Below are 13,916 nucleotides of genomic sequence, written 5' to 3' on the forward strand. Positions count from 1 at the left end.
AGACGACTCCTTGGTCCGAAAAGGTTTGTCTTGCTGGATGTTGTATCTGTGATTGTTGATCCTTACTAATGTATTTGTGTCGTTGAGGGGACTCGAAATTGGTCAATGTGGCTTATATTAATGTATATATCCTTAAAAAAGAGAAATATTTGTCTATTTTTAAAGTGTATTTATTGCATATATTCCTGTTCTTATAGGGAGGTATATATATTATATTTGTTATGTACCTCGGGTCTCTTACTGCCAGTTGTGCCCAACTGCTTCCGTTAGGTACAGTATTTTGTTTCCTTGGGCTGACTTGATTGCACTACACCGTTTACAATGCTACCCTTTTTTATGTCACTACACCACAGCCTCACAATCAAGTCTTCCGGTGTCAAATCAACATGGCGGACATTGCGAAAATGATGGTAGTCGACGATTTGTTAAATGACGACAACCTATATGCGCTGCTCCCGTTAGTCTTTGGAGCATTCCCTGTATCATATGTTGCAGCGATGAGGTATTTGAATTATTATACGTTTCATGAAAAGCGATCAATTGCCTACATTCAACAGAATGCAGTATTATATTGAAGTGAACCTAGTTTCGTTTTGAAGTGAACCTAGTTTTGATTTATCCACAGGGGTTCGTTACAAATGTCTGAAATACACATGTGTGCCGCGACCCATTTCAGTACAGCATACATTCAAACGGTCCCTTGTGATTTATCTAAAGTCGGTTTGAGAACGTTTTATAAACTCGTCCAAATTAACCAGCACTAAATAAATTATGAATACAAATAAAGGATTTTGTTTGTCCTACGTTATATGTGACAGTGACAAACTTCACAAAGAACAATTTAAGTCAATAATTGTTGTGTGCTCGTGTGATCATAGTGATACATAACGATGATATATATGTGATTTTTTTAGACTATATCTTATCAGAGAAGTGAGAGAAGAAATTCACTGAAGTGGGTTTTTTTTGGTAAAAGTTTGAAGTACGCTTTTTATTATTTACAATTATTTTTCGTTACAGGGCTCGATGTGACAAAATGAAGGTTTTCGGGTATTATGAGGAAGTTGTTCCCCTGTACCAGATTGACAATTTTAAGACATTCTTTCGTGTAGAAAGGCACACATTTGAGTTCCTTTGTCAACAAATTGGAGAAAAGCTCCAATACAACAACCATGGTGGAAGGATTTCAATTTCACCTGAAAAGCAGCTATGTATAACTTTATGGTACATGGGATCACAGTCAAACATCCATGATATTGCAGATAGATTTGGTGTAACTGACTTTTCTGTGTTAAGATGCAGGGATAGAGTATGCAAAGTATTTCTTTCAAGAAAATCCCAGATTATACGCCGACCGAGGCGAGATCAGTTGGAGGAAATGTCACAAAACTTTGAAAGCAAGAAAGGATTTCCTGCCGTTATGGTTTTTTGGTTGTGTAATTCAGCTCCTATTATATCGATCTTAGGGGATATATTTTTTAAGTCTATTCTTTTATAAGCTATGTTGTTTTTAGCTCACCTGGCACAAAGTGCCAAGTGAGCTTATGCCGTGGCGCGGCGTCCGTCGTCAATATTTTACTTTAAATGACTTCTTCTTAATAACCGAAAGGCCTAGGATGTCGATATTTGGCCAGAAGCAAACTTGGATGAAGGGCTACAAAGTTTGTTAAAATTAATGACCTTCACCTATTTTCAAGGTCACAGGGGTCAAATATGTCAAACTTTAAACATCTTCTTCTCAATAACCAAAATGCCCAGGGAGATGATATTTGGCCAGTAGCATGCTTTGGTGAAGGGCTACCAAGTTTGTTCAAATGAATGACCTTCAATTATATTCAAGGTCACAGGGGTCAATTGTATTAAAAAACCTTTAAACAACTTCTTCTGAATAACCAAAATGCTCAGGGTGATGATATTTGGCCAGTAGCATGCTGAGATGAAGGGCTACAAAGTTTGTTCAAATGAATGACCTTCACCCATATTCAAGGTCACAGGGGTCAAATATGTTAAAAACTTTAAACAACTTCTTCTGAATAACCAAAATGCCCAGGGTGATGATATTTAGTCAGTAGCATACTAGGATCAAGGGCTACCAAGTTTGTTTAAATGTACCTTGAATCATATTCAAGGTCACAAGGAGCAAATATGTTCAAAATATTTCAACAACTTGTTCTGAATAACGAAAAGGCTCAGGATGTTGATATTCAGTCAGTAGCATATGCTGGGATCAAGGACTACTTTGTGTGTTAAAGTGAATGACTTTGACTTATATTCAAGGTCACAGGGGGCAAATTTGTTTTAAATCTTTTAAGAACCTCTTCTGAATAACCATGGGGCCCCAGGATGTTTATACTTTGCAAGTTGCATCCTGAGATGAAAGGCTATACAATGTGTTCAACATAATGACTTTGTTCGACTTTCAATCACGGGGTGAAAAAAAAAATAACAGGGTCTTTTGAATGAATTTTAATCATAGATACTGATATTTTGCCTGTTATTTTAGATCACTTTTAAGGTTACAAGTGTGAGTTTTATACCAGGTGAGCGATGCATGCCCATTGGGCCTCTTGTTAATATATATAGCTAATCCTGTTGAATTACTATCTGTTTTGAGTGGTATATAGTAACCTTTTATTTTTGGGAGTTTTTTACTTTGGTTTCTTGAATTTTAATAATATCTATACCTGGGTTTTTATTTAAGAAGTCTAAAAATTCAATGAAGTTTGGTCGTAGACCACAAGCGTTCCAGCTTAGAACAGAAAGAGCGCTCGCGGTCTTTTTAACTCTCTGTCCTGCCATTATTTATTGTTAATCTAATTTTGTTTTTAATTTTTTAGCCTATCGACCTATTGGAATAGTATTTTTTTGGCAGATCTGAGATTATATCTTTCGATCTCGCTGTCTGTTCTTGGTTTAGTTTTTGTTTTGTTTTTCCTTTTCTTTTTTAGTGTTAATGGAGTTGGGGGTGTAGGTGGTAAGGATGTATCTGTTTCCGATTGCATGTCAGCATATAGATCGGTGCATGTTTCAGTGGGTGTATCGAACATATCGAAGAGTATTGGTGATTCAGTTATGGGGGAATATGCTGCTGGTGTCGGTGATGGTATTGGTGTGGTGTCTACTTTGTCCTCTGGGTGGGCTGTGACTTACATTTATTCCTATTCCTATTTCTTCCATCATTGTATTGTGGAATGTATCGCACACATTGTGTTTGCAAATTGTTGTTTTGTGACACTTTGGTTTCCTGATTTCTTATCAGCTTGTTTTATATTCATTCTCATAGGATAGGGGTTCCTGTTTTAGTTTTGAATTCTGTGAGGTATGTTTTTACATTTATGACGGCTTCTGCGTAGGTCTTAGTTTGTGTGTTAACATTTACTTTTTGGGTGGGTTTGATTTGTTTCTTAACTTCTTGTGGTTTGTTTGTCCTATTTACGAATGGGGTGACTTTAAAAATTCTTTCGCCATATCTGATGTTACGTGGTACGTTAGGGGTCTTGAACAGGAGGAGGATTGAAGTTGTTAATTTTCCTTTAAAGTTACACATTCTGGTGGCTTTTACTATAAGGTGACTGAGGAAGAAATTTATCGGGACATGCATGGGGATGTTATATATAACCCCTCTACTGTTATTATATGTGTTGTATCGGGAGGGGAGGCTTGGGTTGGTTTGCGGGTTGATTTATAGGGCTTGAACGGGAGCCCCCCCCCCCTAGGTCTTTAACTAGTAACGCCCCAGCTATCTGTGTAACTGACATACACATAATCAGTATGAACCCCGAGGGTAAGAACGTGACTGGGGATACGCCTATGCTTGACTGAATTTCAGCAACGGCATTGATTTGGTTGATGGCTTTGTATGGCCCCCTGTAACCATCCCTTGGGTTAGGTTTGAGTACTACCACTTGTTTTATAGGCATAGTGGTTTGTATTGTTTGTATGTGGTAAAAAAAATCTAATCTATATATATATAACTGTAATTCTTAATGGGACGTTTTGTTATGGATAAAAGGGTTCTATATTTTTAGTAGAGTAGTGTAGAATCTAAAGAATGGAGATACTGGGGTTAAACACGTATATTACGTTAAACAAATTTGGTGAGTGACCTAGAGATTGGAATGTGTTACTATTATTAGTTTGTTAGTGCGACTTGTCTGTTTTCAGAAGTACTGTTTCTGGATGTTTCTTTTTGTGGTTGTGTTGTCGCTTGAAAATCCTGGTATCGTAATTCACTCTGTTGAATTTCTTAAAAATGTTCTTATAATAATCTATGCTATCACACTTGTATTTTCACTAGAATAACTAGAGTATCACTAGGTTAAACTGTTTTGCTCAACTAAACTAAACTAGCGGGGTCTACTTCTTAGTTCTGCCTTAAGTGAGGTCAGGGAGACTAGGAGGTGTGGACGGTCCGGGGGTCTAGCTGTCTGTGGCTGTGCTAGTCAGTGCTAGGTCGAGATATGTGAAGTTAAAATAGGCCGCTACTATGTATGTATATGTTAAATACATGGGATATAGACATTATGATATGTGGCGCCCTAGAACCAAACAGAGCACGGTGATTGGCCACGGAGGCCTTTATGAATTTCAGAGCTCTGTGAACCGTCTTAGGATTCCTCTCCACCCCTGTGAACATTTCTATAACAATTCTAGAATTATTCTGGGACAAGTGTTCTAGAACTATCCTTCATAGGTTTTGGAACAGTTCTCGAACCATCCTGGAACAGATGTTTTGGAACTGCTCCAGAACAGTTCTAGAACACCTATTATTAACAAAAACAAATAAAGTTGTTCTGTATTTTTATCAATTCTCCCTACATTGTATTATACAATCTAAGACCGACTCTTCATAGAGACCAAAAACGGCTTCTACTTTACAGTAACATCGCCGTCTCCTCAAACATTTCATATGGGAACGAACTCTACCATATTTTACTTCTACTATACTATCGATAAAGAATCGAGATTCGTTTTCTAATTCGGGGTAACGTCTCCTTATGGCTTTTACAAGATAACGATAGATGACGGATATGCAGATGTCGACCTCGTGGCAACAGAATAAAATACTGATGAAACATAAATTAGAAGCATAGTACGATCTATCTCTTAAAATGACATCTCCTTTTAAATCAATGACACATTTAACGAGGCGTTTTTGATACATATTGAAGAGACGTCGATGTTGCTGTAATAGCCCGCCTTATATAAAATACAGTTTAACAAATGTTACATTGTTTTTATGTATCGAGTGTACATATTTACCTCGAGTTCTCTCTCTCTTGACCTGTCACCTCCAATATGGTGTACTACTACTCAATCGACGACAGCTTTGACCTGATCTATCACCGCCAATTAATACTTATTAATCTATCGATGAAGTTATTAGTTCAGGATTTAACTACAAAGGAACTAATCAAGTGACATTTTAAAATTATAATTGTATCTGATACTGTGATCAGTCTGTCTTTGTATCTTCTTTGGCGGTCAGGTGATCTTTTTTGCCCTTTGCGGTAATTGCTGGTATGGGTCAAGAGAGATAACTAAGATAAAATATGACCTGTCACCGCATTACTATTTATTCCCAATCGATGAAGATACACTTCATTCCATACAAGAGAATAACAATGATGCTGGCGGTGAGGATAGCTCTGACTTTCTCGTCTCTGTTGACGACACAGGGGTGTTTAAACACCCTTTTGCTCTTCGCATGTGTCGTCAACAGAGAGGACACCGACTTTAGTTCATTTTCCTGCACAATGAACGAGGACTGGCTGCGCGGGGTGAACAAGACATTCACCCTGTGCTGTGGACCAGCACCCCCCGCACAGCCTGTCATGATCATCAAAGGTTGGAATAGTGGAGACCGTCTCCTGGGGGAGTGTACCCTTACACTCCAACGTTCTACATTTACCCCTAGGAGGCTGTGGACTGTGACCTAATCGAGGGACGTGTGTTCGGTTGTGTAAGTAGATACACACACACATATAAATAAATATATAACTACGTAAGTTTATTTTGATGTATATATTCCCGATTACCTATTCAGTACACTCAAATATGGTACAGACCCTAAGTCTATATACATTAGGTAAAAATAATAACATTATTTGCAAAGAGCTCTATAACTATATATCAATGTTATGGGAAATGCTTTTGAAAAAAGCAGACTGGAACAGCATCCCTATTAAATGGCTAAATCCCACAAGCCCAGAATCCACTTGCGATATTTCTCTTTGTGACCCTAAGTTCCCAAGCCATTTTTAAAAGACCGGGAAAGGTCCATTTATTAACCAGATTACAAGCGGCCGCTGACTTACCATTCAGATATCATGTGTACTTCATCAACTACAGTACAGCATACATCTTGTGTAAATTTCTCGCTCCTGAGAATTCTTCCAACTTCTTTGTTTTCAGTCAGATTTTCAGGACGGGCGTAACTCAAGTAGAATTTGCCGTCTTTAATGTCTAACAGCTTAACCGATGTTGTCACAGCTATATCACATTCATCACCATTTTCAAATTCATGACCGTCAGCTTCATGTGAACTGAAATAACAACAGTTGACCTTAATTTTCAAACCAGAAAAATATGTCATAGTTGAATTATATCACATTCTGCTTTTAACAAATTATATGATAGTAAAAAAAACTTTAAACAGCAATCAGAAGAAAGAATTAAAATGTTTATGTTAATCAGTACCTTTAATTACGAGATAATTAAGTAATCCGATAGAGTTGGGAGCAAACTCAACTTGGTATCTAGTGCACTTCGTAAACAAAGCATTGAAGTGCATTCAAGTTATTTGTTTTTATGTCTTTTTTATCAACCCTCTATTTGCAGAAATAGAGAGAAACATAATATAATTTTACAGCTGCTGGTGCGTATACATTGCTCTGTATAATTTAATAGGTCATCACGCTCTATAATTATTATTTTCATAGAAGGATACTGCTGAAATCATTTCATGTATATGAATAGGTAACATCTAATATTTTATAGATTTATTCATAATTATTGATTTTAATGATCAAGCAGACACTGTCACAGGAGGGGAGAAAATCATAGTATGTAAAAACTGATGAAAACTTGAAAAGGCCAGACATCATATGATAAAGAAAATAACCTTGCGAACTGTGGTTAACTCTAGTGCACATTGATGTGAACTTGAGTTCACTTTTCTTGTTAACTCCAGTGCACTAGGCAATCAACTTATTTTTTCTGGTGTATTCTGAGTTAAAAAGAAATTACATAACTTCTGTCCAAGCAATATGTAATAGGCTTGAAATAAAAAAATGTCTTAACCCGACCTTACCAAAAATGTTTGAAATTATCAATTTCATTTAATCATCTTATCAATATTCAATGACTATTGAGAAAGTTTGGACACCATAACATGAGCTTTGATTCTGCGATCTGAACGGGCATATCTTTGCTGTAACCAAAACGTTACACATTGTTGTTTTTTTACATAATAAGCACATAATATATTCAATGAACGGGACTAAGTTGAACCATTTCATAGTTAAATAACATTTTCCTTCAGCTTTGGAGAGTAAAAAACATCAAATTGACATGTTCATTCAAATTAAGCTCAATATTCTAAAAATTAAAATTTGGAGAGACAAACAAATACTTATCGAGGATCTTCATGACTTCCCATGCACATATTACATGAACGTTGTACTGAGTGTGTACACAACTGAATAAAAACTTTCAAATGAAAATATAGCTATTTTTTATTACTTACAGGTGACATAAGTATTATTGCATATAACAAGCTTGAGTGGTGATGTCCAAATTATGTTATAATTCAATGTTTACTCCGATGAAAATGAACTGGTTATTTTATTAAAAATTTAGTTATCCCGGTATTGAATTGTGTATTAAACTTGTAAGGCTTTGAAGCAGTTTGGATCCCCTTTTTCCTCTTCGGCATGCTGCAATGAATTTTTGTCAATATTCAGAGCCGTAAAAATACTCTTTCTAGATCATCAATTCGATTAAAATCGTTCTGTGTACATGATTATATATCTGATTGCAATTATGTAAACAAATTATTAGCTCACCGGGTCCGAAGGACCAAGGTGAGCTTAATGCCATCAAAATTGTACAGATGGTGGGGCAAAAAGGGGGCAATTCGGCTATATTGCTTTAAGCGACTTCTTCTCTGGAACTAAGAGATGGATATCAACCATATTTGACTCCAGGTGGTGGAGATTCAAAATTGTACAAATGGTTGGGCTGACCCCCCAGGGGGATGAGGGGCGTGGCCAAAAATAGGTGATTTGGCTATATTTCTTACAAACGACTTCTGTAGAACTATGCACTGGATATCAATCATATTTAATATAAAGCATTCATGGGATGCAGGGATTCAAAATTGTACAAATGGTTGGGCTGACCCCCCAGGGGGATGAGGGGCGTGGCCAAAAATAGGTAATTTGGCTATATTTTTTACAAACGACTTCTGTAGAACTATGCACTGGATATCAATCATATTTAATATAAAGCATTCATGTGATGCAGGGATTCAAAATTGTACAAATGGTTGGGCTGACCCCCCAGGGGGATGAGGGGCGTGGCCAAAAATAGGTAATTTGGCTATATTTTTTACAAACGACTTCTGTAGAACTATGCACTGGATATCAATCATATTTAATATAAAGCATTCATGTGATGCAGGGATTCAAAATTGTACAAATGGTTGGGCTGACCCCCCAGGGGGATGAGGGGCGTGGCCAAAAATAGGTAATTTGGCTATATTTTTTACAAACGACTTCTGTAGAACTATGCACTGGATATCAATCATATTTAATATAAAGCATTCATTGGATGCAGGGATTCAAAATTGTACAAATGGTTGGGCTGACCCCCCAGGGGGCTGAGGGGCGGGGCCAAAAAGGGTTTTTTGGTTATATTGCTTTAAGCAACTTCTTCTCTGGGACTAAGTGATGGAAATCAATCATATTAGACTGGAAGCCTCCATAGGTGGTGGGGAATCGAAATTGTACAAATGGTGGGGCTGAGGGCGGAGCCAAAAGGGGGACAATTTGGCTATATTGCTATAAACAACTTCTTATGTAGAACTATGCCATGGATATCGATCATATTTGGTCGGAAGCATTCATGGGAGGCAGGGATTCAAAATTGTACAAATGGTTGGGCTGACCCCCCGGGCTAAGGGGTGGGGTCAAAAAAAGTGTATCGTTATTCACATGTTTGTTAAAAAAGTAAAATAAATAAATAAATCACCATGGCCCTAAATGACCACAGCCGTCGATGGGCCGTTAAACATAAACAAACAAACAAAAAAGCTTGGAAATGGTTGAGATCCCCACCATATAACCACATATACAATTGCCGAGTATAAAGAGAAGAATGCACATTTGCTTCCAGGATGGCCCTAGGGTCTGGCCCCACCCTTGGAAACATAGTCCTTGCGACATAACTTTAAAACTGTTGAGATCCCCATCCCAAACCTATATATACAAAAGCTGGGCATAAAGAGACGAATGCAGTCACGATGTTAGAATAGACCCTGGGGTCTGACCGAACCCCCAGGGACCTAGTTTCTTAATCACAGCCTGGAAACAGTTGAGATCCCCACCCTATAAAGAGATGAATGCACATATGCTCCCAGGATAGCCTTGGGGACTGCCCCACCCTTGGAGACCTAACCATTTCAAAATTATGACCCAGGGGTTAAGATTCCCACCCAAAACTATATATACAATTGTTGGGCATAAAGAGACGAATGCAGTCATGATATTAGAATTGACCCCAGGGTTTGCCCCACCCTTGCAGACTTAACCCCTGGGTCATAACTTTGTAACGGTTGAGATCCCCACCCAAAACTATATATACAAATGCTGGGCAAAAAGAGACAAGTGCAGTTATGATATTAGAATTGATCCTGGGGTCTGACCACAACCATAGGGACCTAGTTTCTGAGTCACAGCTTGGAAACAGTTGAGATCCCCACCCCATAACCATACATAAAATTGCTGGGCATGAGCAATCTTCAATCGTTGAGGGTATTGACACAATTGTTTTAGAAAATCTTTAGCCCAGGCGCCCCATGTATTGTAGGAGGCTGCTAATGTTTGGACCCCCTGCGGAATTGGGGGTTTGCTTTTGTGCCCACTACATAGTGACACAAACGCGACTAAAATAAATCGGCTGTACCCAGTGCAATATTTGGGATCTTTATCATCCTTTCTACATCTATATATCTTGTTTTCCCTTGCGACTTGCTTGGCCATAATACTCATTTTTAGATAGCGAGAAACGCTCAGCGTAGATAATTGCATGGGTATTGTATGATTAAAATTTTACTATGATGTCCCTCGGATGGGAGGATGTCTTTGGTGCAATCCTATGAGACCTTCCGATCTCTCGCTCCGTGATCATTACCCCTAATATGTTGTTACAGGCATTGATGATGATCTCGTCAGTATGCTCATTCTCAGTTTCAGGAATACCCCTACACTTAAGGCATGTACGTCTGAAGTACTGCTCAATCTCTTCTAATCTTTTTTCTAAAGATCCAAGTTTACTCTGGATATGATCAATTCCTAGGGAAGATAGGAAGGAGTCCTTAATTAGTGTTGTCCAGTAGGTGTGCGACAACTTCTTTTATCGTATCGGGATCTGTCGGAGATTGAATAACACCAATACTTTTCTTAATGTTCTTGGAAAGCTCGGGATGGGGTGTTGATGAAGCCATATCATTCATTCTGGATTGGTGACAAAGTTTAACGATGATGAACCTTAGTACACACTTCACTTCTCTATTGTCTGAAAAATGGCGGACCGCAGTGGCCTGAAGGGCAAGTTTGAATATTCCATTTTTGCATGATTAACCTGGGATTAGAACGTTGGGTTTGGGGTGGCGATTGATCGATATGTATATATATATGAGTTTATGTATAAGTTACATACTTTAAGCAGCAGATATGACGAGAATCCACATAAATCTGGTCAGCTCACTCTACGGACACATCTATTCGCTTCGGCCAGGCATGCGCAGGTTTTGTAGGCATTGGAGGGAATGGCATATCATCCAGAAATGTGTTTGATCCTTACCACTATCAAATTTGTCATTTCCGTTTCGGTACAATCCTTTTTAGATACTTTTATTAGCTTCGAACCAGGTGAGAGCTTATGGCATACTGTGGCGTCCGTCCGTCAACAATTTCTTCAAACGACTCCTTCTTAACTACTGACTGGAATTAAACTAAATTTTACTCGAAGCATCACTAGGTGGTGGATAGTCAAAATTGTACAAATAGTAGGGGGGTTGAGGGGCGGGGCCAAAAGGGGACAATTTGGCTATATTGCTGTAAACGAATTCTTCTGTAGAATTGTGCAATGGATATCAATCATATTTGGTTCGAGGCGGGGATTCAAAATTGTACAAATGGTGGGGCTGACACCCCCGGGAACGGCGCCAAAACGGGTAATTTGGCTATATAGCTTAAAGCGACTTCTTCTCTGCAACTAAGATATGTAGATTATCCATATTTGACTACCATATTTGACTAGAAACATCCTTAGGTAGTGGGGATTTAAAATTGTACAATTTGCTTTTTTTATTGATACGTGTCCCTGTGCTATGGAAAGTTAACTTCACCCCTCTTCACATGACTTGCTTAATCTAAAGCATAGAAACAAGTATACAGCTTGTGGTTATGAAGTATAAATGGATATTTATAAGGTAATTAATGTGAATTTCAGCACTTGCTATGAATGAACAATTTCTCTGGATAACAAATCACGTGAAAATCACCGAACGCTAGGTATAGCGAACTTGATCGACAAAAATACAAGTAATAATTCGCTAAATCAACAAAAATAACGTATATTCAAAGCATACTAGATCATGTTCTCTATCTGACACATGCTTATGTGATGACAGCGAGGATATCGCTTGCAATTGGGTAATGTGTCCTTGTCCTGATTATCAATAGGATCAGCCTGCTTTTTCGTACCTATGCCACGTAATGTAAGATCCTTCATTCGCATGTCCATTGTCTTCCTAAATCCATCACATCTGTGATTGAAAACATACAGGATCCTGTTCCAACCCACAGGGGCCTAGGCGGGGCATAAAGGGAAATTTAACCAACTTTTTCAAGAATCAAGAGGTACTACAGTCAATTTCTCTGCTTGGATGGAAAGATCATCAGAGGCTTTATTTAAATTGTAAATTGTAGTAACCCCGGGACATTCGTTCTCCCTTGGGGAAGGGGGGAAGTTTACCATAGTTTATATAGGGTATTAACACAGTTAGTGAACTGATATATGTCCTCGGATAAGTTTTCCAAATTCACAATATATATTTCACTTCGAAGGAATATTTTTACATAAAAGTTGGTATAATTCATTTAATTACTCATCACTTTGCCTGGTTATATATAGTGAATAAGTGATATAAGACCTACTATATCCACTTTGATAAAATCACTTGTTCAATTTGTTTTGATACAATACCAAAACTTGACTTTTAGTACATTTTAGTGATCGTACACTATTGTATTATTAGTCCCCCAATGGTTCCCGTGGGACTATAGGTTTGTCCGGGACATATCTTCTATACTATACTATTTCACCTGGGGTAACCAGATTTGGTGTACAAGGACATCCTGGGATGGCAGAGTGCAGTGTGCAAGAATTAGGTCACTGTGACCTATTATTTGAACGTTTACATTAATTGGTGGGAAAAATTTGTCCGGGGCATATTATCTGTACTTTTTTACCTGGAGTAACCAGATATTGTGTATAAGGGCATCTTGAGATGGCAGAATACAATAATTAGGTCACTGTAGCCTATAACTTGACCTTTGACCTTTACTTTTGATAAAAAAAACATGGCATATGTTCTATATAGAGATATAGAAATCATTGGGGGGCTGACTGCTCCAGGTTGACTGGCTTGGACAATAATAGCCCTAAATCCACATATTCGCCTTTTATTTTTTTCTAGCGAAGACCCTCAGGCACATTAGCCCCCAATTTCTACTGAACACCGGTAACGGCATTGGGAGAGGGATGACTCATCAACCCGCCCTCACTTGTAAAGGGTTGACTAATGTTCATCTACTGCTGGGGAGTTTCTGAGGGGAGTTATTAACTCCTCAAATCTTGGAGCCATCCTGTCAAACACAGAATCAGCCACCCGTAACAGCTGTTCCTCGGATAACCTTGCTGACCCAGTAGCAGCAACCTATTGGCCCCTCTTCAGTTGACAAATTGACAGATAATATGTGCACTTAGTTTATTCAGCTGATATGTGATTTAACCTGACATTTCCAATAAATCACAACACATTAACTATGCAATACAAATGTATGTCACAACTTTGTAGAATATACAATAGTAATATCAAACATGACAAAATTGTGTGTGAAATAAAAAGAAATCCTTAGTAAGATATATAATCTGGCTTAATGCCAAGGATGACTTGTAAAATCTTGAGACCTACCTCTCTAACAAAAGATCGTAGAGAGGAAGTTGTCCTCGCTCGGCTCCGCACTGGGCACACATATTCTACTCATTCGTACCTTTTAAAACGAGAAAATATACCTTCATGCCACGCATGTGACACTCCATTTACAGTGGAGCATTTTTAGGTCACCTGAGCTTTGCTCAAGTGACCTATTCCAATCGCTTTTCGTCCATCGTCCGTCGTGCGTCGTGCGTAAACTTTTACATTTTCAACTTCTTCTCAAGAACCAGTGGATGGATTTTTTTCAAACTTGGTCAGAATCATCCTTGGTAGATGAGGCTTCAAAATTGTAAAATTGGGATTCCTACCCCCACCCCTGGGGCCAGGGCGGGGCCCCAAAGGGAAAATTATCCAATATTTCAAAAATCTTCTTCTCCAGACTCACAGGTACTACAGTGATTTTCTCTAC

At 38.3% G+C, this 13,916-nt stretch overlaps 1 protein-coding gene across 1 annotated transcript; it reads left to right on the top strand.

Moving 5' to 3' along the window:
- Window positions 1–254: 254 nt before the first annotated feature.
- LOC110451961 (protein ANTAGONIST OF LIKE HETEROCHROMATIN PROTEIN 1-like) lies at window positions 255–1,498 on the top strand. The gene is made up of 2 exons (XM_021500199.1): window positions 255–502; window positions 1,021–1,498. Exons 1-2 carry the CDS (start codon window positions 387–389, stop codon window positions 1,496–1,498), a joined length of 594 nt encoding a protein of 197 aa, XP_021355874.1. The 5' UTR covers window positions 255–386.
- Window positions 1,499–13,916: the final 12,418 nt, after the last annotated feature.

Source organism: Mizuhopecten yessoensis, unplaced genomic scaffold (assembly GCF_002113885.1).
Source record: "Mizuhopecten yessoensis strain PY_sf001 unplaced genomic scaffold, ASM211388v2 scaffold6313, whole genome shotgun sequence".
NCBI lineage: Eukaryota > Metazoa > Mollusca > Bivalvia > Pectinida > Pectinidae > Mizuhopecten > Mizuhopecten yessoensis.